At 39.3% G+C, this 27,500-nt stretch overlaps 2 protein-coding genes across 5 annotated transcripts in view; one reads left to right on the top strand and one right to left on the bottom strand.

The window, feature by feature from the left end:
* LOC138032110 (uncharacterized) overlaps window positions 1-15,786 on the bottom strand; it is a 22,549-nt gene extending 6,763 nt beyond the window's left edge. For 2 of the 3 annotated variants that reach the window (XM_068879700.1, XM_068879701.1), the window contains exons 1-4: window positions 15,692-15,786; window positions 11,344-11,982; window positions 7,279-7,547; window positions 4,772-4,886 (exon numbers count right to left, since the gene is read on the bottom strand). In XM_068879700.1, the coding sequence (XP_068735801.1) occupies window positions 4,772-4,886; window positions 7,279-7,547; window positions 11,344-11,982; window positions 15,692-15,761 (1,093 nt within the window). In that variant the 5' untranslated portion in view covers window positions 15,762-15,786. Of the gene's footprint in view, window positions 1-3,435; window positions 3,550-4,771; window positions 4,887-7,278; window positions 7,548-11,343; window positions 11,983-15,691 lie in introns of all 3 variants that reach the window. The other variant, XM_068879699.1, reaches the window with a different exon arrangement.
* Window positions 15,787-15,943: 157 nt separating this feature from the next.
* The window catches only part of LOC138032111 (NPC intracellular cholesterol transporter 1-like), an 18,805-nt gene continuing 7,248 nt past the window's right edge, over window positions 15,944-27,500 (top strand). Inside the window, exons 1-2 of one of the 2 annotated variants that reach the window (XM_068879703.1) lie at window positions 15,944-16,053; window positions 26,832-27,500. The exon at window positions 26,832-27,500 is cut by the window's right edge and continues 186 nt beyond it. In XM_068879703.1, the coding sequence (XP_068735804.1) occupies window positions 27,060-27,500 (441 nt within the window). In that variant the 5' untranslated portion in view covers window positions 15,944-16,053; window positions 26,832-27,059. Of the gene's footprint in view, window positions 16,054-18,894; window positions 19,132-26,831 lie in introns of those variants that run through there. The other variant, XM_068879702.1, reaches the window with a different exon arrangement.

Below are 27,500 nucleotides of genomic sequence, written 5' to 3'. Positions count from 1 at the left end.
AATTATAACTCCTGTATGATTTGTAGCTCATGAGTTCGTAGAACATAATTACCTGACTTTAAAAAAAAAAATTAAATTTTACAAAGTTCAGATCTTGAAATGCTTTCCGTAATATACCAAAGCAATGTTTATGGAACTCTTTTTTCTAAGGCAACAATCAATTAAATGAATTAACACCGAAAATGTTGACTCTCCAATTAACACTGCTGCATAACGCGTAAAATCAGAAATAGAGCGTTTTCAAATGACGTCACGGCAGCCATGTTGGTGTTCCAAAACAAAGATGGTGTTCCAAACTAATCCTCTGGGAGTTGAACTCTATTTTTATGCAAATAGTTTCTTTCGTTTCATCAAATTTGCATTTATTTTGGTCACGTGAGTGAAAACGCTCTATAACTACTTTTAGTATAACTTTCAGCGGTGAATATTTAACAATTATTCGCCGAAGGCGAAGTGAATATTGGTGAACATTTACCGAATCGTAGTCGAGGTAAATATTTCCCAATATTCGCTGAGCCTTCGGCGAATAATTGTTTTAGTATAATTTTCAGCGGTGAATATCAAGAAAGTGCAAAACAACGTGCTAAAACAAGATAAAAAGGCACGAAAAGTGCTTGATGTGCTTAGCAGCCGCGCCTCCAAAATGTCATATTCACTGGGTAGCGCGGTGAATATAACACTAATTCTCATTCTCAGGCTCAGTGAGTATCGGTGAATATTCACCGATAATCACTTCGCCTTCGGCAAATAATTGTTAAATAATAACCGAGAGTGAGGGCGTTTCAGCAAAATCTCAAACTGAGGCCTTGCCATATTGACCGAGCGACAGCGAGGTCAATACAGCTACGCCGAGCTTTGAGTTTTGCTTTAACGACAGAACGGTCGAGATTATTAAGTTGATTTCTATATGGCTAACAGCCAATCAGAGCGAGCGTTATATCGGCCAGAAACACTAGCCATATAATGATGTGTCTTAATCACCAATTATACAAGCTTGGTAAATTCACACAAGTGTTCTCCTCTGTTTGGGCGTTATAGGCGATCATAAGAAAACGTTCTTACATCGTTTCGAGTTCCTGGCTTCACTAAGCTCAACCTACGAGACGGTAGTACGCTGGACGCGGCGTTATGGATGTTTTATTACATTCCGACGAAGGAAGAACGCACAATATTCGGGCACGGATGCCAGTGGATATATCAGGGTTCTGCCCAATCTTGGTGCGACCGAACAACTTGCCTCGATCTCGTGGAGTGTCAAGTAACCATAGTGACACAGAGAAACAAACATTGAAACCATGCAATTGACTGTTCTTGGCATTAAACTAGCGTATGCTCAGAGGGGAAAAGATGAGCAAAGCAAATTCATGGATTGAAGCACATCCGACTTCATGTGTCGCTCGTTAAAGGTCAGCAAAGCTGCGTTGACTTTTTCGAACTATCGATAACGACTGTAAGAATTGAAAGCCGTTGATCAGAATATCAAAAAGTCCTGTTCTGGCATGCTTTCAAAGAAACATGTTGCAATACGCGCCTAACTGTGATGTGCGAACTCAGCTGTTTTTGAAGCAAAATCCAACTTTTCTACGCGTTGGCTAGGGGATTGGAACATCGGCAACAAACTTGCAGGATACATTGGAAGGGAAGGAACGAACTCCCTCTAAGCCCAAATTTTTTCTAGTATGGTAATAAATTAGCTTTATTAGGAAATTAAAGAGTTATCTGAATCTGGAGAGAGAGAGAGAGAGAGAGAGAGAGAGAGAGAGAGAGAGAGAGAGAGAGAGAGAGAGAGAGAGAGAGAGAGAGAGAGAGAGAGAGAGAGAGAGAGGCTGGCTTTCTTACACAGATCACTAATATGTTTTCAGATTCTATTTTGTTTTACCTCTGACCTGACTGGTTGAGGAAATAAGTGTGGCAAGAGTTTTCTAAGCTAATAAAGAACAGCAATAGAGAGATTTAGTAACACGTTTACGCGAAACGCGAAACACGAAAGCCAAAAGTGACCACGCGCCCATAAATTTCCCGACATTTTTCGCGTTTGCCCCTTGTCGTTTCTACTTAAATTAAAGCATTTTCACGTTTCCCATATACGTAGTATTTTTTGTGGGAACTGAAAAGAACGCCAAAACCATTTTCGATAAGTTAGACAAGGAAAAATTAGGTTTCATGCTTATTGATCGTTCAAAACTTACTACTTACCATTCACGAACTCACATTTGACTCTCTGTTGACTTGCAAAATTTGATAAGTAAGGGTTTTCATTTTATGTAGGGCGTCTTTTTTGTTTAAAAAGACTAGTTTTCCGAGCTTTTTGTTAACTAAATACTCCAAATTAATGGAGTCTATTCCGAGTCGCCGTGGGTCGCTAAAAGCTTAGAATTAAAGTTTCAAATAAAATGAAATGTTGATAGAACGCACTGGGAACTCGGAAAAATCTGAGCCCCAGGTGAGATTCGAACCCACGACTCTCTGTGATCCAGTCGGATGCTCTAACCAGTGAGCCACTGGAGACTCTAGCAAATAATGCAATTAAACAAGCAAAGAAGCGCTACTTTTCTGATAACTTGAAAGTTAGCAAAGGGAATCCGCGCAAAACATGGAACCTCATTAACGAGTTAACCTCACGTAACACTAGCAAGTCGACGAATATCTTAGAAATCCAAGTTGACAACAGAACAATAAGCAGTCCTGGCGATATGGCGGAAGCTTTTAATGATCATTTCACAAATATTGGCCAAGTGCTAGCCCAAGAGGTTCCTGCTGCAGAAGTAAATCCCGAGTGTTACCTTTCACACACTGATAAAGCATTTCATCTAAAAACTCCTAGTCTCGACGTTGTTTTTAACCTATTGAGGAATATTGATGAAAAGAAAGCCACTGGCCTCGATATGATCCCAAGTAAGTTGTTGAAAATGGCTGCTAGTATTGTTACTCCATCGCTGACCGCCATATTTACAAAGTCAATTATAACTGGGATTTATCCAACAGAATGGAAAATGGCCAGGGTAACTCCGGTGTTTAAAAAGGGTGAAAAATCGGACCTCAACAATTATCGTCCAATTTCCGTTATTCCGGTTGTCTCGAAGGTTTTTGAAAAAATTGTTTACGATCAACTGTACCAATACCTAAATGACAATCAATTTTTATCAAGTTGTCAGTCGGGCTTTCGCTCCTTACATAGCACCCTAACGGCCTTGCTTGAGGCGACAAATAGCTGGTCTGTTAACATCGACAACGGCTTCCTGAACGGAGTAGTCTTCATTGACCTTAAAAAAGCTTTCGACACAATTGATCACGAAATTATTTTACGTAAATTGTCTTACTTTGGTGCTGACCAGGCAACTGCTAAGTGGTTTCAGTCATACCTAAGTAATCGGACCCAAAGGTGTAATGTAAATGGAAACCTGTCAACTGCCAGCACTGTTACTTGTGACGTACCGCAGGGTAGCATCCTGGGTCCCTTGCTTTTTTTGATGTACATTAACGATCTCCCTAACTGCCTGCGGGTTGCTGCGCCGAGAATATTTGCTGATGACACCAGTATAACCTTATCTGCAAAAACGGTAGCCGATCTTAAACTAGCAGTGACTTCTGAACTTAACAATCTTACCTGTTGGCTGAGAGCCAACAAATTAAGTTTAAATGTGGCCAAAACTGAGCTAATGATAATCGGATCCAGGCAGAGATTGAATACCCAATGTGAAGAGATTAATATAAGTATCGATGACAGGACGATCAAGAGAGTTGACCATATTAAATCTCTGGGTCTTACCATTGATGCACAACTCTCTTGGTCTAAACACGTTGACGAGATAAGCAAGAAAGTCTCTTCAGCCATTGGTGCATCGAAACGTGTACGACCTTTTATTCCGACGGATGTTGCAGTTCAAATTTATAATGCTTTAATATTACCACATTTTGATTACTGTAGCCCGGTTTGGGATGGTATGAGTGGCTGTTTGAGTGATAAATTACAAAAATTACAAAATCGCGCTGCCAGAGTAATTACTCAATCACCTTTTGATACGAGCTCCAACCTCCTTCTCGCGATGCTTAGGTGGGAGAAGCTGTCTCTTCATCGTAAAAAGCAGAAAGCTTTAATTATGTATAAAACATTGAATGAACTTGCCCCAGACTATCTTCAATGTCTCTTCACTGAACGCCACGTTAATGATTATAACCTAAGAAATCTTGAAGGAAAGCTTTCGCTGCCCAAGCCAAATACTAATTACTTAAAACGAAGTTTTTGCTATAGCGGGACCTGTTTGTGGAACAACTTGCACCAAGATTTAAAAAGCGTTTGTTCTATTGGGCAGTTTAAACGGGGTATTAAGAAAGTATCTGAGATATCGGATTCCCACACGGCAATCATGTAAAGCCTTTGTACAAGTTTTAATTTTTAATTATTAACTTAACTGATGATTCTCCGTGTCTAAATAAAGATTTACATTACATTACATTACATTACAAATATGGGTCTTTGACTCGAGCTGCATCACGCAGCTACAGAGTCAAACAACAACAACAACAACTGACAGCATAGCTCATAACCTGCATCGCGCAAGTCGCCTTACAGCATATCTGAGATGCGGCCAACCAACCACCCAAGTTGGTATATCATTCTCACATTCGCTCAATTAAAGCTTCACTCCATTTCTCGTTTTCCGTTTTCGTTTTTCGTGGTACTAAATTCTCTCTCTCATGAAAAAACCACCATACAGGGTAGTTTGAACCTCTCTTAATTAATGTCATTAATATCTTACTATCCACGTACCAGTTTCACAGTGTTCACCACAAAATCCAGAGCCACACAAACATCGGTAACCTCTCTCGGTGAATCCTGCCTGACAGGTTGAATTGTTTTGACAAAGACGCTGATCGCAAGGATTCTTGAAGAAAAGTAAAAGTATAACCCGAGTCTAAGTTGTATTCATGTGACTCGTGAACCATTTACGTTTAAACGGTTTTATACCTCATGATCTCTTGAGCAGACATATTTTGCTATGTTCTTTCGAGATTTTCATTTTATTCGCCGCACAACTGAGCTCAGTAAAATTTATCCCACGACCGAGTCTTTGGGTCCATCGCGAAATTTCATAGTTGTTTCTTGTTTTTTGAAGAGCTTTTGCATTGCAAAGGAATTTGTGTGATTCATGTGACGAACAAAGGTTGGCCCATGCATCAGGCCTCCTTAATGAAATCGCTGCACTTCTACGATCAAGCTAGCTCAAGTTGCGTTTAGCTTAACCGTCTGTTTGCAGAGCAAGAAAAGTGAAATATCCAATAGGTTACTGTGTCATTGTCCGGCAGTGATGTTTTATACGAGACGTAAAATTGTTTGACTGTTTTTTGTCGTAGTGTTAAATCGGTCTCTGGATCTTCATTGAGGAGACGTGATGAAGTCGCCCCGGCTATAAAGTAGCGGCTTTGTGTTGGAATCTAGTTTAAGGATATAAAGTTTTTTCTCCTCAGTTGCTAAGCTACACACGTTCTGGAATTCCTTGCTAGCAGAGGTCTCTTTTGTTTTGCCTTCGCTAGGCAAAGAGAACTCAAAACTCGCTGTGTTGAGCATGTGCGACGGTTACGTAGCGACCAAATCGTCACGTGACACTTCATGTTGTGTGGGCTCACCTTGCATACGGCGGCTGCGCCCGCAGTACGAGTGGCAGTCAAAATTTGGCTGTCCTTCCGAAACGACGCAATAATAGCCTTTTTTTCCAAAGCTAACAAAAATACATATAAAGGCAATGCTAAAGTTGCTTTACCTCTTCTAATAGTTTATAAGTTGAGAATTTGGGGTTTAATTTGACGAGGAATCGCATATTTTGCTATTATCCTACCTGGCGACACTCCACGAACTACGAGCGCTTTTCCATGCCGGAGCCGATGACCAATTTTTGACGCCAAATTGCAAGCTTGGAGAAACAAAATGTTTCATATTTTTCACTTTTTACAGTCTGACATGGTTTTGGAAATTATAAGTCCTTTTTCCTGAATATTTAATGCTATCTCCAGTGAGATAAATGACCTTATTTCAATGCTATTCCTGTTAACTTTCATTGAAGTTTGGACAGTAAAGTTTTTCCCGCCTGCTGAATCCTGATTGGTCAATCAAATTTCAGGCGCGCCAGCCGTATACAAGACACGCTTAAGGGGGGAGACTCTTAACTACAAAGCTGTTGCTATGTAAAACTTTTACCCGTCATATCTTTGATGTCTGAATATCAAAGAACAATCCCTTTGGACGCAGATGTTCTATAGAAGGTGTCTTGTACTTTTTCGAACGACAGCCATATTTGGCAAGTCACGTGACCACGGCAGAAAAAGCGCTAAAACTCAAATTATTAACGTCTTACAATAATGAATACAATACCAATGTTCGGAGAGCATTGTTTGGCACGTCTTGACGTAAGGATTTGTTGAAATTGTGCTTATGACGAAAATTACCCTGCTTTGAAGGAGTTTTTAACACACTTTGTTTGATTGCGTTTGTGTTGAGAGATAAAACGGAAAATCGATACGTGGGATTATAGAGAATGTTTTGATCTTTTCTCATCGCCCAAAAAACATCACCGAAGAAGTTGCTCCATCGAGTTTTAGGCTTTTTTTGTTCTTTTTGAATGTTTCAGACTGGTAACTATCAGCGCATGCGTCGTGATTTTTTTCCGCTGTTTCGGTCTGCGTAGCAGTGTCGGCAGTGGAAAGCGTCGAAAACAAATTTTCCCGATTAGCCCACCGTTTTGTCAGTGCTGAAGAAGCCAATACTGCCTTTTTCTGGTGCCTGGGCATACCTTTAACCCGCTTAGCCCATAGCTTAACCCAGAAACCTCAAGAAAACGAAACGTTGTTGCAACAGACAAAGGTTTTTCACAATTTTATATTTCCCGTCATTTTGGCGGCAGTCCGACCAGCAATGTGATCGTCCTTAGCAACAGGTTTGTAGTTAAGAGTCTCCCCCCTTAACAACAGCAGAATAACTGTAAAGGAATGCGCGGAACACAACGGGCTCAAATCACAGTCAGCAAACATATCATGGGCCATGCGGTTTGAAGAGTACCGTCCAAGATTGCTGACGGTGGTTCAATCAGAGTGGGTTTCGAGCCATGGCAGAGGTCTATTTTCCTGTAATTGTCAGCCCAGCGAACGCAGAAGAAAAGAGACCTCTGCTAAGAAGTTCTGGAACACTCTAGAAGAACTAAAGTAACGACAATTGCCAATTCAGAGAAAAGTGGGAATCAACGCTGATCATTAATTTCAGGAAGAGCTTATTCGGCTACTTACTGCCATTATTCCATGGTAAAAATAATCCTCCCATATCTGCAGGTCGCCCGGATGTCCGTAGTGAGTGGAATTGTTGAGTTCACAAGTTGTTGATGATGCGCCTGGTTCGCCTATGATCTTCATATTGAAACTGACACAGTTGTCTTCCATGTAACAGAGGGCTTCGCAAAAATCCCCTTCGATGTTTTCAATTGTACGGATCACATGACTCACCAGTCGCCTGCTTTGAAAGGCACCATCGGATTTGAATTCCATATAGCGACACGGTTCTAGGAGAAAGAAAACAGCTTTGAGAAAAACCGAGCTTGCATAACCACACAAAAACCGAGAAAGTGACCACGACAATAAAGTACAGCTTTTTTATTGAGAACTTTTTCGGGTAAATATCTTTTTTTAGTTTGTTATTGAGATTCCCACACAAATTCGTAGAATTTTTCACCCTTTGAGTCTGGGCTGTCTGTGGTGAGCTCAGCGAATTTATTATGTAAATGAAATACTAAGTCATTTCACGAAAGGCATCGGAAGGCGCAATTTTCATATGTAACCGTAGCAACAGTGATCTTTTCACGTGTGAAAATAACATGTTATGATGTTTTCGCGCGAAAGCTCACTTGGTATTTCATTTGTGTTTATAATAAAATCCTTTTTCCTTTGACCCTCGCATAAATCTTATCCTTGTTATTTCTCACAGCCCAGTTCAGTTTTTGTTTTTTTGTTTGGAATCGTTGTTTGAAGACGAGAATATCAACAAGTCAGACATTTCATAAGTGGGTTAATTAAGTAGCTTCCATTTCGTTTTGTGGAGTTCCATGAAATAGGCCATTTCCGAGTTCATGTCTGCCTCCTCTTCAAAGCGAGTCTAAGTGCGAAGTTTTTGTTGTGAAAATTAGTTTTCATTCATATGTAAAGTAGAACTAATTACCATCACAAAAACTTCGCACTTAGACTCGCTTTGAGGAGGAGGCACACATGAACTCGGAAATGGCCTATTGTAGTTGAACTTAGTGATTGGTTTAAAAACCTCGTGCCAGTTTATCAACCAATGGGAAGGAAAACCAAAACTAATTGCGACTTGCACGCGCAAATTTTCATGCGCTTTGAGCAGTTACATGGAATTGCTACGACTTTGGATTAATCCATTGCGCTGCTTGCACCCGCTGTGATTGGTCGAAGTAATAATAATAATAATAATACCAAAACTTCTTAGCAGCACGAAGTAAGATATCGCTTTGATGATCCATACGATGTTTTTGAAATTCATATTTAATCAATACATGTTTCGGATGAAACATCATCCATCGTCAGTTGACAAATGAGAAATAAACTAAAGTTGAGCAATAAATAGTGTAACAAAGTGAGATATAACATGAATAATTAAGGATGAAGGCGAGAACAGAATAAAAACATCCAACCACGAAACAAAACAGAAAAAACCAAACTGTTAAAGCTAAGAAAAGAAACTAATTAGTATGAAAGGGATAAATTAAGATGTTTGACTTGGGAATTTAAAGATGGCTGCTCCCAAAGGATATGCATGGCTTCTTTGATTTTCAATTGGAAACGTGTGGAAGCAGAGTCGAGGATTTTAAAACAGTCTTCTGAACACCGGGAGCGACAATTTTCAGAACCTCTCAAGTGCTTAAATATGTGGGAATGTTTGTCGGAGGCGAGATGTTCACGGATGCGAGTGGCGAAGTGTCTATTGGTTTCACCAATATAACAGGCATTACAGCCTGCACATGAAAACTTGTAAATGACTCGCGATCGTAAACCCGCAGGGATAGGATCCTTCGCCCCAAACCAACTCCTAATTTTAAACGGGGTGAACACCAACCAGGTTGCTGCAAATTAAGTTGGTGTTCACCCCGTTTAAAATTAGGAGTTGGTTTGGGGCGAAGGATCCTATCCCTGCGGGTTTACGATCGCGAGTCATTTACAAGTTTTCATGTGCAGGCTGTAATGCCTGTTATATTGGTGAAACCAATAGACACTTCGCCACTCGCATCCGTGAACATCTCGCCTCCGACAAACATTCCCACATATTTAAGCACTTGAGAGGTTCTGAAAATTGTCGCTCCCGGTGTTCAGAAGACTGTTTTAAAATCCTCGACTCTGCTTCCACACGTTTCCAATTGAAAATCAAAGAAGCCATGCATATCCTTTGGGAGCAGCCATCTTTAAATTCCCAAGTCAAACATCTTAATTTATCCCTTTCATACTAATTAGTTTCTTTTCTTAGCTTTAACAGTTTGGTTTTTTCTGTTTTGTTTCGTGGTTGGATGTTTTTATTCTGTTCTCGCCTTCATCCTTAATTATTCATGTTATATCTCACTTTGTTACACTATTTATTGCTCAACTTTAGTTTATTTCTCATTTGTCAACTGACGATGGATGATGTTTCATCCGAAACATGTATTGATTAAATATGAATTTCAAAAACATCGTATGGATCATCAAAGCAATAATAATAATAATAATAATAATAATAATAATAATAATAATATTAAACTTTATTTATAGAGTAATCACTGAAAAAGTAGTGGCCCTCAGAGGTAATTACTTTGGTATTTGTTTTACGACACTCAATTGAAAAACGCTCTGAAGTCTGAAACAAAATCCAGGCTCAAACGAAACTCGGACCCATGCGTTGTACACATGCTCCACCTCGACTAAACCTTTACAGGAGGCGTTGACTAGTCAATGATGAGCTCCTGACCACTAGTCCTAGGCCCCTGACCTTTAAAACAACCTCTTTAATACAACTCTAGATGTATGCATTTTCATTTGAAAGTTTGTTAGCGAATAACTTTTTAGAGCCCGCAGACCAGCGGGAGATATTGCAATTGCAGTTTCATTTTTGTCTGAGGTTTTTACCGTAATTAATTTAAGTTACTGAATTGAATTGAACACAATGTCCATTCGGGACCTACAATCCGGGTCAAAAGACTTCGGGTCAAATTTTGGGCGAAAAGTAGAAAATCTACTGTACATGCTTCCCGTCATAGTTGTATGAGCAACGCGTGTTCTTCTTTCGCTGGCTTTTTCGAGCTCCCCTTCCCCCCAGACAATGTTGAAACATGCGAGCGATTGATGAACGGATCTTGATTTCGGAGACCGTGAAAAATCAACATTGTAATGGGGGGAGGGGAAAAAGTGGGAATTGTCCTAACAGTTTTGACCAGAATTGTAGATAAACGACCTGTAATAGCATCCCAGGAGTCCTAAGGAGCAGGAATGGAGAAGTAGCGAGAGCACACGCCTCCCACCAATGTGTCACCTGGTGTCACCTGTGAGTCGAGTTCGTTGGTTCTCTTCTCTGCTCCGAGAGGTTTTTATCCGGGTACTCCGATTTTCCTCTCTCCTCAAAAACCAATCTACGGTTTACTATGTGTTGATTTGATTATACTTGATTTCTGACCCCAATTAGTGTCTCAGCGCTAAAGACACTTGAGGTAAACAAATTTTATTATTATTATTATCATTATCATTGTCATTGTCATTGTCATTGTCATTATCATTATCATTATCGTCACTTTGTCGTTATCGTTATCGTCATCGTTATCGTTATCATCTTCATTTTTATCATTATTATTATTATTATTATTATTATTATTATTATTACATATGTATTATTATTATTATTATTATTATTATTATTATTATTATTAACTCAATGGGTAGAGCATCCGACCGGTATTACGGAGGTCGCAGGTTCGACTCCTGCCTATGACTCTACTTTTCAGATCTCCTTTCCCCCGTCGCCGTGAAACTACAATCTTGGACAAAATAAAATGGAACAGAAATGCCCCCTCTCCCCCAAATCAAGGATGAAGGTGCGTGAAGGCCAAAACGCGCCATTTTCCCATCACTGATTTTGGGGGGAGGGGTGGTCTCAATGTTCCATTTAATTTGTCCAAGATTGTAGCATCCCAACCTCTTTACTAGTATTACAAACGGAGCGAAACTTGGAGTTTCGCGTATTGTAATTGTCAAACACGTCTTCGTACATCCAGTGCGCTTGCGCGTGGGCTTATAATTGTTAAATATTGACAAGATTTATCTCACCCTCAGGTTGTTTCAGTAGTTCCATTATTTGATCTTGGGATAATGCTACATCGTATATTTGCATCTGGGCGATCCTGCCTTTAAAACATCGTTGGCCATTCAGCCTCGCTCCCATTCTGATATTTTCTTGTGTCCCTAGTTCCACACCAGCTCCTATATTTCCTGATGTTACCAGAGCTCCATCAACCCACACCTTTATTTCACCAGTGTTATTGCCATAGGACGCACCAACGAACTTCCATCCACCTACTAAGGAGGTGTGCTTGAAATAAGCTTGCTCGGTGAAATCACGACTGTTGAACCTCGCGTACAATTCCTTGTCGTATACCCAAAGATGGACTCCATATTGGGCACTGCCAATTTTGTAGTTGAAGATAGGTCCTTGTGGTCCACCTTGAGGGTCATAATACAGCCAGCAAAGCATTGTCATGGAGTATCGTACATCTAATGCTCCCCCTGGGCTGTTGGGAAACTCGATGTAGCTGTTTGAATTTCCGAAAAATTCATACGAGCCGCTTTCCTTTCCATGGGGACCTGGAGCTAGACTAACCCCATGAGGGATCCCAGGGGCTGTACGGTTCTTGATGTCGCTTGTACCATACGTGGCATTAAGAGGGAACAAGACAACGGGTTGTGGAACTAAAGACAACAATAAGAAGCCACGCAGCTTAGCTGTATTATGTTGTAACTTAACGTACGTTTCGAAGATAATCCTCTAACACGCTCTTCATTGAAACAGAAGGATGATCACAAGCTTACAACGTCATACTGATGTGACGGTGTTTTCAGCAGCGACAACAAAACGACAACCTTGACGATATAATATATAGATTTAGCCGAGCCTAAAAGCGGAGCTCACAGGTTATTTAGCCTTACTGCTTGTAGGGTTAGTGAAAATAAAAGGTTTCGAATTGCCCGCGTTTTGATGTTTCCGGTTTCTGCTTTAATAATTAATTCATCAGTTCTTTGCTTTCTTCTATAGAAAAATTCATTGCCTAACTGGTGAATTCCACGGTAAATTTTATACTAAAAACCGATATCGCATGAATCACGAAGCGATGAGTACGATATCGGTTTTTCGAATGAAATTGTGACTTTGGAATTGACCAGTTTGGCAATGAATTTTCTTGAACCGCATGAGTTTTAAAAGAACAGGGGCACCCAATGGCAATATAGTTCAAAAGCACTAAACATAGCATTGTTAAACGCATTTTAGTATTTAAACGGTAGATATAGCCATATTTTTATCCCCTAAAAATTTTTCATCTGTTCGGATTTCCTAGCTGAAAGTCTAGTGATCCGAAAATTATAGGGATCAAAACTTACATTTTCGAAAATTTCAGCCAGAAAAAAGCTCCCGAAATATCTAGGTGACCTTTTTAGGGTAAAAATCCATTAAAAATAGGCAATTATACCATTTTTTAGATGTTCGAAAATCCTAGGACAGGCAGGCGAGCAAGAAATTTTTCAACAAAGGTTTCGAAAATTCTAGTTCTAAAATCGTTTTCCGAACAGATATTTTCCGAAAATTGACGTTGGGTGCCCCTGGAAGAAAACAATACGCCTACAAGGACGTATCCTTGGAATACGCAAACAGTTAACACAAATTGTCCAGTTACCGTGAACTTCAACTACAGGTAAACTACAGGGAAAATGGCTAGAGATTACCAGAAAGATAAATCTGTAATATAACTTGAAGTTGTTTGTTGTAAAAACTCATTGTTAATGTTAATAAAATTTGCAAATGCAAACAACGAAGCCCTATTAGCGGGTTATCAGGATACGGGAATTTTATTTATTTATTTTTTTGAAGGAGACTTTATTCAAATCCCACATTTTTACTTGCTTCCTTAACTCCGTTCATCCAAAAATTACAATATCAGTCTTAAATCATCCGAAACACTTATTACAAATCACAGTTCAACAACTTATCATCCTGGGACAGTTGTTCAAAAGCTGATTAACGCTAATCTCTGGTTAAAAATTAACAAAGGAGTTTTATACTCTACTCTCAAATGCTATTCAAGGCTGATATTCGGTAAAACTTTACATTAGAAGAAGTCAACCTTGAAAAACAAAAATAAGCAAAGGAAACTTTCACCAAAACGTTGAAAACATAGATCGTATTCATAAATGGCGGCTAAGTAATTATTCTTTTGTCTTTATGCTAATCATCGTCACTAGCCTCGTTAGCACGAACAAAATTCAAAAGAATCTTTGCTCCAAAGTGAGGCTAGTGAGGATGATTGGCACAAGGACAAAAGAATAATTTCATGGTCGCCATTTATGAATACGGTCTATGAAAGAAAAGTTTACGCTAATCCTGGATTAAGTTAATCGGCTTTCGAACAACCGGGCCCTGTAGTCGAAGTCCGGTTTCGTAATCCTGGTTTATTTCCTTGAAAACTGTTTAAATCTGCCGTGGCGAAGACCAGAAGACAACATCTGTACTCTATTTCTCTCAATGCTCAAACATCTATAATTCCGCAATTGCGTGTTCTATAGTCCAGTGCAAAGTTCTAATTTTACAATTCCATAATCTTGATTTCAGTATTAGAGTAACTTGGTACCAAACGTTCCGCAATAACTTGAAATCTCCTTAAGAAAAAAAGCTTAAATCCAGTAGTCCAGTCCCGGTTCAAATCGCCAAAACTCTCTCTATCATCGATTCAAAACTCAACAAGAGCTACAAGAAGTAAATAGTTCTCAGAAACTACAAAAGTTCGTCATGATTCTACACTCAAGCTGAACAAAAAACTATCAAAAACGAAACCAAAAAACCCTAGTGATCGCTTCTCGAGAGAACACAGAGCGGAAACTGTTCTATGCCTGCCTCTTATGGCACTGAAAAAAGTACCGTACGTAGTACAATGGTACTTGACCGGAGCCCTTGGCCGAGAAACTAATCTTAGCCAAAATGCCGAGAAGCGATCAGGATACGGGATATTTAGGTAAAAAAATTGTAGGGATACGGGATTTTTGGCTGGGGAGGGAAGGGGAAGGGGAATTGAGGAGATGGAGGAGATGCGGGATATTTTTTAAAGTAGGAACGCATTACGTACTTGTGGTAGTGCAGTAAATTGACAGTGTTTTTTTTCCATAACTGTCAACTGAGCTGCGTTTTGTTTTTTCAGGAGATTCAAGTTTTCCTTGCGTAATATGTAGCTCTAATAGTGTGCGATATTGTTTGGTATCTTAAATAATTACAGTGCCATGGTAGACATCTTTGCTAGATACCGCCCTGAGAAAACATGTGGTTCCGTAAAATACTAAACCCAGAACGATTGAAGAAAATAAAAGGAAATCGAGAAACAGTTGGCTTCAAGGCTGACATGTTGATCATTTACAACTTTCACCACAAGCTTAAGCGTGTGCTCTAAGCTTCTGACAGCTTTCCAAGACCGAGAACGTTCACTGAAATGAAACGCTTTCCAGCGGAGTTAGTACATGGATGGGGGACGTCAAAATATGCGACTTGATGTTAGGAACATACGACCAAAAATTCTATTTTAACGCTCAAAAATGCGAACTAATCAAGGAACAGATTTAGTTAGCCTGCTTTATGCAAAACAAATATTGACGCAGAAGTAAATGAGTCAAGAAAGGGATTTTGTATCTGAGGATTTCGTTCTCAGAGCAGATATGCGGTGATGACGTAGGAAAAGAGATCATTTTAGGATAAAATGTTACTCTGGTAGATAAGTCCTTCCTATTATCCTTTTACAGGCAATATATTGATGGACTCATAAGAAAGCCATACCCTTTTAATAGCGTCATTTATAATTAAACGAAAAAAAAACATGCAAAATAATTAAAACGGACCCTTACAAATCTTTTTTTTTTTCAGATAGGTCCTGGTCGCGTAATTAAGGGCTCGTGCATCAATAACGACCACAGCTCCGAAGACGTTATCCCAAAATATAACTGAGTTGTCGGTATCCGAAGCACTTGTTCCTAGTCGCACCGAATCTAGAATGTGCATTGACTGACTATAGTTTAGAAATGTAGCGAGTGCATTAAATATTAATCAGCGCATATCTTATTAAAACTGCCGAGCTTCATATATATGCAGATTTTTTCCGTTCTCTGGCAATTTTAATGTCTTATTTCTATTAAACATTTAGTCAAAGTTCTTACAAACTACTATATAGGAGGTCTAACAGTAATTTTGGTGCTTTCGTTTTAAGTAGCTCTTGAGTAGTTCAAGCTGTAAATTTAACCCTAACCCTAACCCTAACCCCTAACCAAACTTTCCTTCTGTTTTCGCATACTACTCGCCCTTTTTGCGCCCAACGTAATGATTACTGCAAACGCTACCAAAATAAAAGATAAAATAAAAAAAACTTACCTATCACACAAGCTTTATAAGTCGTAAAAGAAGAAAGAACGAACATAATCACAAACGATAAATAACTCATTGTTGATAAAGACAGTTAAACATGCAGATGTTCTGCCGTTTCGATAATTATAAATTGGCGTTGCTCAGTAACGAGGAAGGTTGATAGGCAACCTAAAAGCGTCATCGCATAAATTTTGTAGCCACGGAAACACCATACTTGTTAAATGATTGAGACCAAACTAGCTCATGTGTTTTTCTTACTGTATACTTCTAGTCGAGTTGTTACCTTTTTTTGCATCAGAGTAGTTCCGTCCGCGTTGCGCTCGGCGACAGCGTTGTTGAAGAGGATCGCAAGGATCTCTTAAAGCCCGGTGAGTGTAGATATGAGGGACATAGACCGGTCCAGGTAGCTCGTATTCACATATTTTCTTTACTGGAGTGTGTTAAGAACGGTGCCTACTAATTCAAAGGTATTTTTGCCCCGGTTTATGATTATGCAGGAAATGGGGATGTAGATCTTAACAAATGTTATTGAAAACCAAAAAGAAAATTGGGGGTAACCACGCATTTTTTAAAGATAATTGATGAATAATATTTGTAAAAAGCTTTAAAATACAAAGCAATGTATGGCGTTCTTTCGAAATATTGGCTTTTTCCATTATTTTCCTTCACCATTATATCACCTGCAAAGTTTGGTCAAGACAACGTGAACCTAGGCGTTGTTGCTTTTTTGCAATATTTCGGCTGGCCAACACCAGCCTTCTTCAGGTTTATTGAATGGATAAATGCTAGTAACAAGATCTTTATATTTACCGGAAATGACATAAAAAGGCTACGTGATGTGTTATAAAAACGGAAATGCATAAAAAAGAGGAGAGAGAATAATACACGATAACAAGATGAAAAAACAAAAGAAAATCAAAAGGCTGCAGGCTCCAGTGTTTTTCCTCTGTGTATGAGGAATGCCTCACGAGCCTAGTCGAGCCTAGTCGTGACTCCATCAGAAAGGCAGAAGAGATGAAATGTAATTTAGTTTAGCTACCTTTTAATTTTCTTTTGTTTTTTTCATCTTGTTATCATGTATTATTCTCTCTCCTCTTTTTTATGCATTTCCGTTTTTATAACACATCACGTAGCCTTTTTATGTCATTTCCGGTAAATATAAAGATCTTGTTACTAGCATTTATCCATTCAATAAACCTGAAGAAGGCTGGTGTTGGCCAGCCGAAATATTGCAAAAAAGAAACAACGCCTATGTTCACGTTGTCTTGACCAAACTTTGCAAAATATTTTCTATTTTAAAGTTTTTTTTTGGTGTGGTCACGATCTATTTTGATCCAACGTAGAGCAAGTTTTGATAGTACACGGTTTTTGCAGTGGTTTAATCCTTAAAAAATTATATCACCCCAGAGTCCGCTTTTTTTTTTGGCCACAACAAAAAGCAAGAACTCCGCCAATTTCGGACTTCCGGCTTTTCTGTGCCTTCTCAGAAATTTGAACAACATCGGTCGTGAACGGTTTCACCATTAAACCACTACCGCGAATGCGCGTATTTTTGGCTGTGGTCAAAAGGAGAACGGGCTCTTGGGAACTAGAACGGGATAGGTGCTAAGCTCGTTGGTCGTGGGTCGTCTGAAAGGACAGCCAATGAGTACTCGACAGGAGTATATACCCAGGGTCCTACTACGTAGGTTCTGTGATGAAATTCGCAGAAAGGGCGCAACGTCGGCTTCCATTCATACCAGCAGGCTCAGCCTCGTAGCTGAAGGAACTATCGACGTTAAGCGACTTTACCTTTTACCTTTTATCGGGAAGATGGAGATTTGGAAGGGCTGAGCGCCCGCGCGCATCATCATTCAACGGGGGGGGGGGGGGGGGGGGAGGGGGGGGGGAGGATCACTTCTTTCCTTCCCTCAAACTGACATTTCCCTTTTTATTCAACTTATACGACGTACAGTCTACTTTAGACTTCAAACCTACTTCAACGAAACAAAGATTTTAAACAATCTGAGAAGATTCACAATAGGCGAGGCAAAGAGTTGAGCCCGGATCGACGGCTTCACTTTGCAGTTTCCGATATCCACTAGACTAACGAGACAAACTCCAGGAAAATCGAATTTTTTTAGAGTATTGAAATAGTACTACCCAGCAAAACAATTGAACGTTAACCGTCTTCAACGGGATTTTTAGACCTAAATACTGTAGATCAGCGCGGCATAGCTTAGAAACGCTATTTCTTGTTGAGCTAAAGCTGTAATTCTGCCTGTTTTCATTCTTTTCAGAGCGGTACTTGTCAATATTAACATGGGATATTGCGTCGTGCCGGTAATTGTTACGAAATGTCCAATGTCAGTTTGAGTGATGGAAATAAGTGTTGACCTTATTCAACGTTCGTTTCCTCTGCTTTAGGAAGCTCAGCTTCTGGTATACCGCTTTCTTGCAATTTGAGTTCTTGCTCTGCGCACGCCCCCTCCCACGATGCAATTTAAGAAGGCTTTCAACTCTGTTTCCCGAGCAACCTATTTCGTTGGTTTTTGGATTCTTTTAGAAGAACTGATGTGTTAGGTTTACTGATGTCGTCATGTTCACAATAAGGACATACGCATCGCACACAAGTAGGAGTAACAACTGATTTTTACTGAATATAATGCTTTCTTTTATATGCTCAAATAAAGGCGGGTGATCTATATACAGTTTTAATCAAGTTCACGTATTTGGCAAAATACCATTATACAAACTACGGTTATTTCCTGAGCGGTTTTCTACTAACGTATAGATAACACATGATTAAACTACTAAAAGCGTTGCGGTTATATATGTGGTTACGTTGGCTAGTTAAGTCATGATATTGGAGCACGTATTCTAACATGATGTCTCTTTTCATAAGTTTATTCGTCACACCAAGTCCGATTTGTCAAGCACTGAGATAAACCCCGTCTTGGTAAGATTAATCGACCCCTGAGCCATTTGTGGTTAATTAATTAACCCGTCAACCTCAAAGCCGAGAAGACCCTGGGAACGAGGTTGATTAATTAACCCCTTCACTACTCGCAGCTCCGCCATTACATTTCAAAAAACGATGAGATATAGATATTTTGCAACTTTTTCTCTTGCTTTCCTTCATGTGGTAAGCACACCACTAATCATACGATGGTACAGAACGCATGCGCCTTCTTAAAAAAGAAGGAAAACATTGTTTGGGGTCCCGGCATTTTACAGGTTCCACTGGTTCCACAGGTTACACTGACGTCACTGCTAATCTATCTCAAAAAATCCTGTGGTTGAAATAAATTGTCGTGTAGCCCCAATTTACGACAATTCTTGTTCAAGAAAAGGAGAGACGCAGTTTCGGAAGCTACAAAGTCGTCTTTGATAAGCTTTGATGATCAGTCATGTTGCTTCGTTCGGCGATGCTCGTGTTTCTGTTGGCCATATTGTTCGATGCTCAGGTAAGCATTTTTGTCGTCGAAGTGCATGTTTTAATCTCAGAGCAAGTGATAACTTCATTTGACAAAGACAGTGTGCAATGTATCGTTTTATCTTTGAAGGAACAGCTCTTTAAACACCGTTTATGATCCAAAAGGAGATCGAAAGTAGAAGCAATCGAGATCTCGGAAAGCCGCACCAAAAACTCGAGAACGAAACCCCATTGAAATCGTTTTCAAATCGATGCTCAGCGTAATAACTAGATGTTTGCTTGTACGTTATTTAGATCTAATAGCTGTTAATATTGAGCTTCCGCAATTACTTTGTCCACGCACCGATTCTTAACCTTTTTTTTCAGTTTTGCGTTTTGTGATTTATGTTATCTATCCGTGCTTGGATCTTAGATCGGGTTATGCCCAAAGTGACGTCCTTTCTCAAACTTCAGAAGGATCCCTCTTTAAGGATTGCTTGATAACCGTGAAAAGGCATGGCTGCGCTTAGTGCCCAGCTTGTACTGTAGTCAAACTAAACAATGAGATGTAATTAAGACAGGGGCACCCGACGAACAAATTAAGCCAAAAGCCTTTGAGAGACATTTGTTTTTATCACACAGAAGAATTTGATCTGTCCGGATATCTTAGTTGTTAGCTGAAAATTGAAGTGTCCGAAAACTTTAGGGATTGAAATCTTCATTTCAGAAATTGTGAACGTGACCTTCCAGGGAACCATTTGCTCATCCGAAACTCGTAGATGACCTTTTTAAGTGCCAAAAATTGCAAAACTATCCCTTCCGGAAACGGAAGGGACTAATTTTCCCTGGTTGCCGAATCTCTTAGGTGATATTAGTAAAGAAATCTTTAGCTGTTTGCAACCTAAAACCGAAATTCTTAGAACAGTTTGGCTCTCCCGAACACATATTTCACCGAAGATTATCGCTGGGTGCCCCTGATTATATTAAGTCCTGCTTGAACTAAATTTGCGGTACATTGAACTAAAACGGTTTGATGGACAGTTTCCTGGTTGTGCCAGATGTCATGTCCCCATCATTTCCTTCAGCTATGGTCATATTGGGCTACAACGTAGCGGGACGTTGTTCTGCATGTGTGCACAGAATGGATCATCTTGTTATGGCGTTAATGTCCATAAATTTACGTATTAAAATGTCTCAATTTGATATAAGTCTAAGCACTTGCTACCTGTCTGATAATAGTCATTGCAACGTATTAAACACAAGTCAAAGTGTGACGTGTATTTAAGGACGTTCGCGCTAATTGTTTGTGCGCAACGTTACTGCGCAGGTAACGCGACTGTAATATGTCACGCATTACTTCGAGCATTAGTGAAGTTGAGGTCTTAAAACCTTTGCAAAAACCGTGGACGATAAGTCTTGCACAGCGTTGGATCAGAGAAGATCGTGATCAGTCAAAATTGATTTAAAATATTTATGAAAGTCAAGTAGACTACTGCACGACTGATATTCGCGAGGTTTTATCAGTCGTGCACTAGTCTACTTGACTTTCATACAAATTTTTCAAGCATCAGTTAAAATAACATGGCGATAAAAACGCCGAGGAAAAAATTCCAGGCCGGCAAAAGAATGGCACATTTATTTCCGAATCATCATGAAACTTCAAAGAGAAGTGAGCGGGAGGATGGAAAAGCTCTGGAAAAGGTAGCTGATCGAGTAGACTAGTGGCTGAAAGTTTGGAAAACTCGAGGACGAACCGTTGCGTAAATTTAATGGGGCTGTTTCTTTTTAATGTTTTTATTACCCTACGAACTTAAGTTCAAAGTGAATGCATGTTTTTAAAGCTCTTTTCCTTTACTTTCGTGAAAATTAATTGACCAGTATTTTCGTCCTCGTCCGCTTGAATAGTGCGGACCTGCGTGGAAACAATCAGCGATTGAATTTCAGAAAAAAACACACTCCAGAGGATGAGCATGACGGCAATGGAGAGATATTATACAATACACCAACCAAATGAAGATGACCCCTTCTTAAAACTTCGTTGCTATCCTCGAGAAAGGTTTTTTTTTCGGTAAAAACCTTTCATCTCTTCAACGATCGATCCTCTCTTGGGTTCCAGTCCTTGCCCGACAGGTCACGCAAAAGCGTGACAAACGAACTTTTCCAAGAGCTTTGCAAAATCACATCAATTTTACTCGTTCAGATCATCGGTGACCCCTATTTTTTTAATCATGAATCACTTACTTTACTTACTATCTACAAAATATGATGAAATGAAAAAATTCTCACCGTAAGAAGTTATCTTTTTTTAACATTTTCTTTCCTCGTGCCATCGAATTCTGGTAGTGGTTGCAACGGATAGAGCTTACGAAAACGCTCGTCGAGGATGAACTCTACTCTACCACATCCCTAGCGGCATACAATTATCTAAAAATCTCACTCCTAAAAACCTATGCACGGAAACTTTCACTCCAACAGTTTATTTTTATGATTTTCGATGGATGAGCAGATGAGCCTACATCTCGCTATTATGACCGATTTCTCGAAATTAAGGCATTTTTCCACTGCCATTTTCTCCGAAACAAAGTCGGTGACCCCCATTTTTTTTTTCATTTTTGGAGTAAGTACTTTATGACCTAACTCTAGGCGAGAAATGAAGAAAATCTCACCGTAGGAAGATTTTGGCGCGAACGTCCTTAATTAGTGAATGGTAGATAACAAACACATGTTAATGAAACAGAGTTTCCGTAAATTCAGGTTGTATTTTTTAAAATTCTTGGCTTGCACGTGACGTCACTGTATTTTCCATATTTGGGTATCCGCTATGTTGGGGTTCCACCGCGGGTAAAATTTACATGTGTTTATTAGGTTCACGAGTAGGTGACTACGTGGTCAACACACTGGCCGCCATATTGGTTTTGGAACCCCAACATGGCGGATGAAAATGGCAAATTGTACCGGAGGTCACGTGACTGCAAGCCAAGAATATTAGTGGCTGTATTATGATAGCATCCGGCCTTAAGAGTCGTCATGGGCCAGATGAGGATTAGTATTATGATAGCATAACCGCAATGTTATCGTATTTCGATATTGCATCATAGCTATTGATGTAAAGGCTTTTAGACCGGATTGAATGACGATCGAACGAGTGTAGTAGGCTTTGAAACTGAGTAAAATAAAAACGCAATTTTAAAACAGAAAGATATACAGTCCTTTTGATCGGAAACCAGCGCCGGGAGATATTCCCGCGCACTACCCATTTCCAAGAACAAAATAAGTGTAAAGGCTAGCGTTATTTTAGGTTAGGGAAAATGAACCTGTTTATCTTGACTTATAGAGCGGAGTTTAGGAGACTCTTTGTGAGAAGGCCTACACAGTCACGGACATATGACGCAATTTCAAAGTAACTGTTCCCTTGAGTAACATCACGTGGCATTGAGAACTGACAAAATGTAGAAGCCAAAAAGGTCTGTCGCGAACGTTGGCGTTACATTGCGTGATTTTGAAACTCAAACTGTAAGTTATTGGAAATATAGTCTCGGTGAACTTTATACCTTTTTTGTGTACTGTATGAGAAGAGAGTTTCGGAGACAACGTGTCAAGCCAGAATCGTCGGAAAATAAATAACTTTAAAATTGCATCAAGCGTGTGATTATTTGTCGCGAGACCCGTTCACGACAGGTCTATTCTTGCCAATTATTCACTGGATTCAAATTATGTGGCGCATCGCTGAGCGCAATAATGTGAGCGGTGGATGACCCTACAATTTTCTCTCTTCATGAATCCAGGTGCATCCTTGTTCTTGCCTAGCCGATTTTCTCGACGTCACCTCGCTAGCTATGTGGCCTGTGGTGTTTTGCAGAACACCTTTAACTCGTTACGGCGTGCTTGAAAAATCTCGTAACGTTCAAGTATTCGAATCGTTGAGATTGTCTTTGTTCCTTCGACTCAAGCAATTCCAATACTAAAACACAAATGCACCAATAGATCAAATTCGATATATTAAAATTCAGTCCTAAACAAAAGGCATCATCTCGAGGCTTTGGGGAATAAACTCATACAAATCTTTCTATTTATTCCCCAGAGCCTCGAGATGATGCCTTTTGTTTATGACTGAATCTTAGGCCGCGTTCGATTGACCCTATTCCGGAATAAGAATACGCGGAGCAATGGTTAAAACGGTATGTTTGGCGCATTTCGAAGTAGCAAGGATAATAAAAATATGTTTATAATAGCATTTTAGCAGATGTTTGACAATTTTAATGTGAATCTCCGTAAAAACGAAGGATTTCTATTTTATATTCCATGTATTCCTATTCCGGAATGCGGTCAATCGAACGCACCCTTCATATATCGAATTTGGTCTATTTTACACATGAGCCCTCTGAATGGATCTAATTACGTTTTCACAATGCAGTAAGGCCGAGTCGTTTAGTTCGGGTTTCATCGTAACAGTCTGCAACCAATGAGACTGCTCAGCTCACAGTGCAGTGATGTCTTCAGTTACGGCAACGTTCAAACGACAATACCTGTCTACCTATTTCCAATTCTATCCCATCACCTGTTGAGAGCTACCATGGAGTTTAAAGGAACAAGGGAAATTCAGGCTGGCCATTTACTTTCATGATCCAACAAGGGACCTTAAGTTATATTTCGCAACAAGAAAACATGTGCCCTCATTTCCAGGAGGCTCTCACTGTTGCCATCTTGTATGTGTTACCTACTTTATTGTTATCTATTTCATTGTTAGGGGTTGCAAAACCCATTTGATGATGTATACTCACTCTCAGTCTTCGGCATAGCACACTGTTTGTGAGTTGGCAGCTAAAAGAAATTAATCATGAAACATGACAATGACAAAGACCGAGGCAACAAGTTTATTCAAGATGCCAAAATATATATATGTATATATGTAATTAAAAAGGACATCTTGAAAAGGAAAAACTAGAGTTCGACCCTATGAAGTTTCTCTAAATAAAAGTATAAAACATATATAGACTATGCATGTGCAACTGATAAAATATATAGAACATGGAATTGAAAATTATCTACAAAAGAGTTGCGTACTGACAATCAATAATAGCGATAGTTATAGTTAGCTAATGGATATCTAAAAAGTGTTTCAGTGCACCCTCAAAACGACTCGGGCTCCCAGCCTCAACACTGGTAGGCTATTCCAGTTCCACACAAATTCTAAAAAGAAAAAGAGTATTTATATGGATTGCACTTCGCTGTCTTAGCGTATAGCTCATACGGGTGGTTTGCACTGGTTGAATTGCTCTTGGTAAACTCAAAGAGGTCGTCAAAGTTTAACTTATACAAAAAACGATATTGTAACATTCAACTAAAGAAATATATAATCTACGCGTATGGAGTGTCGGCCACTTCAGCCTCCTTAGACGATCTTCGTATTCCATCTCCCCACGTTTTTGCCCTAGAGCAAGCCGAGAAGCTATTCGCTGAACTTTTTGTAACGCCAGTATATCCTTAGATAAATATAGCGGATTCCAGACCGGTGCAGCGTATTCAAGAACTGGGCGGCGTACAAGAGATTTGTATACCGTAGAAAATGCATTCTGGTTTGACAAGACTACTGTTCTGTGAATCAAGCCCAACAATTTGTTGGCTATATTAACGGTGACTTTGACACTTTTCACTCCAAGATAAATCCAAAGAAGCTTTTCGAGATAATACAAGCGCACCTACCCGACGCTCATTGCTTCGCTGATGACACTCAACTTTACTTGTCTTTTAAGCCCGATAGTCCGACGGATCAGGCAGAGGCGTTGTGCGCCATGGAAAGATGCATTGGTGACTTAAGAAAATGGATGTACCAGGATAAATTAAAAATTAATGATGATAAGACGGAATTTTTTTATTATTGGATCTAGACAGCAATTGTTGAAAATTAATCCTTGTACGATCCGTGTTGGCACAATTGACATTAAGCCTGTGTCTGAAGTACGCAATCTTGGCTCCTGGTTTAACTCCAATTTCGTCATGTCTACCCATATTTCTAAGCCCTGTAGTGCGGCATTTTTCTGGCTCCACAATATTAAAAGAATAAGTAAATTTTTAGTAAAAGATAAATTAGAAATGGTTCTTCACGCTTTTGTCACAAGCAGAATTGACTATTGCAATGGCCTTCTTTATGGACTTCCAGACTGTGAAATATCTAAACTGCAGAGGGTACAGAACGCTGCAGCCAGGTTACTAACTTCGAGCCGCAAATATGATCATATTATGCCCGTTTTGCATGATTTACACTGGTTGCCAGTTCAGTATAGAATACATTTTAAAATTTTACTTTTAACTTTTAAAGCACTAAATGGTATGGCACCAGCTTATATTAGCTATTTAATTAATGTAAGAAAGCATGCAAGTTATTCACTGCGCTCCAATTTTAGCATTATTCTATTACATCCAGCTGAGAAAATGAAAAAACCTTTGGTTACAGACCTTTTAGTGTGGGCTGCGCCTACACTGTGGAACGCGCTCCATACAAGCCTGCGCAATATTGATTCGATTTTAACTTTTAAATCTTGTCTTAAAACATATCTTTTAAAGTTAGCTTTTAGCCTTTAGCGCTTAATTACTTTATTATTGTTTAATTTAGTTTTGTACATATTTAGTATATTTTAATACTGTGATGCGCTTTTGATCATTGTATGTTAAAAAGCGCAATATAAATTAATAAATTATTATTATTATTATTATCATCATCATCATCATTATTATTATTATTATTATTATTATTAGAATGGTTGTCAACATTACCTTGATCGCTTCACCTGGAGACACGACTCAATTCTCAACTTCATTGCCAACTCACTTCAACCTGTAATTAATGATCGCTCTTCACTCTATGTGGTTCCAAAAATAAATACTGAATTACAAAAATATTAAGCTTAATAGTTAAAAACAGCAAGTTATATCTTTAACAAGGGGTCGGGCCATATTACATTTAGGACAAACAAATTTCCATGTTTTAGGATTGTTCGGGTTGTAAATGTTCAAGAGAGCATTTGTATAATATTCAAAAAGTTTGTTTTTAAACGAATCAAGTGAAAGAGAATTAGGTAGGTAGAGAATTCCAGATCCTGCTTGTACGTATAAAGAATGAACGCTGGTAAGTTAAAGTTCTACATCTCTAGGTAGTATAGGTAGCATGATCTTGTTACTCTTGCAGACCTACGTATGGTTGGTAAAATACTGCGGTCAATGTCTATAAGTCCATTTGTAGCTTTATATAAAAATGATAGGTCCATCATCTCGTGTCAATAACTTATCGGTAGTAAGTTGCACTGTATAAGTCTATCCTGGTATGACCATTCAGTTTGGAAGGGTAACATTAAGATGTATTTAGCTGCTCTTCTCTGGACACTTTCTATGCTTTTCATCATGTCATGTCAGTCTTAATAGTCTCGGTAATCTCTAGTTGTATATTCGCAATCAAATTGCCACCATGAGCACAACATGTTATAATAGTCACGGGTAGCAGAAAAACTAAGCCAACCTAAGTGACATAGACGTTTACCTGTAGTATGCTTTATGTACCAAGTGTCGGGGCCAGCGGCGTCTGTTCAAATAGGCAAAAAAGTAACCTGAGGATCATCGTTTAAATTTATGCTAACGTCATGTTCCTCCGTGGTTTGCTTTTGTTTTTGGTGTGTTCGTTTACTCAGGACCCACTGACGACTTGAATTTTCTCTGTTATTATGCACACAGTGTCTGAGGTGTTATTTTGCATTTCAGGTCAAAAGCGAAGAGTATGCAAAATATCACAAAAAGGGATATTGTGTCTGGTATGGCCAATGCACAAGTGAAACTAAACCCAAAAACTGCTTTTACAATGGACCAGCAAAGGAGCTTAAGGATCCAGAAGGTGTAAAATTATTGAACAGCATCTGCCCTGAGCTACGTGGTCAACGTACTTGCTGTGACACTAAACAGATAAAAAGTCTGGTCTCAAGCTTACAAACAATGAGACAACTAACATCTCGTTGCCCAGCTTGCTGGAACAACATGAGGAGGCTTTCTTGTGAGTCAACGTGTGACAGGGATCAGTCTTTATTTTTGGACCCAACTTTGATTATTAACAATAAAACAATTTTTCAAATTAGTTACTTTGTATCGGAGAAATTCAAGCAAGGATTGTACGACTCCTGCAAAGAAGTCACCTTCCCTGGCTACAATGAAAAGGTGATGGATCTGCTTTGTGGACAATCAGCAGAAACATGTTCTCCGCAAAAGCTGCTTGATTATATGGGAAATACCTTAAATGGGTATGCTCCATTCACTATTAAATTTCCACGAAAACTTACACCTAACCTTCACTGGATGAACAAGACAATCCTTAAGTGCAATGAGTCATTTTTTGATCTTCAAAATAACAGGACAGCCAACCCATGCAGTTGTCAAGAT

The sequence above is a fragment of the Montipora capricornis genome, chromosome 14, assembly GCF_036669925.1.
Source record: "Montipora capricornis isolate CH-2021 chromosome 14, ASM3666992v2, whole genome shotgun sequence".
NCBI classification, from domain to species: Eukaryota; Metazoa; Cnidaria; class Anthozoa; order Scleractinia; family Acroporidae; genus Montipora; species Montipora capricornis.
The sequence above is the reverse complement of the archived record's forward strand: the minus strand, read 5'-3'. Positions and strand labels throughout refer to the sequence as shown.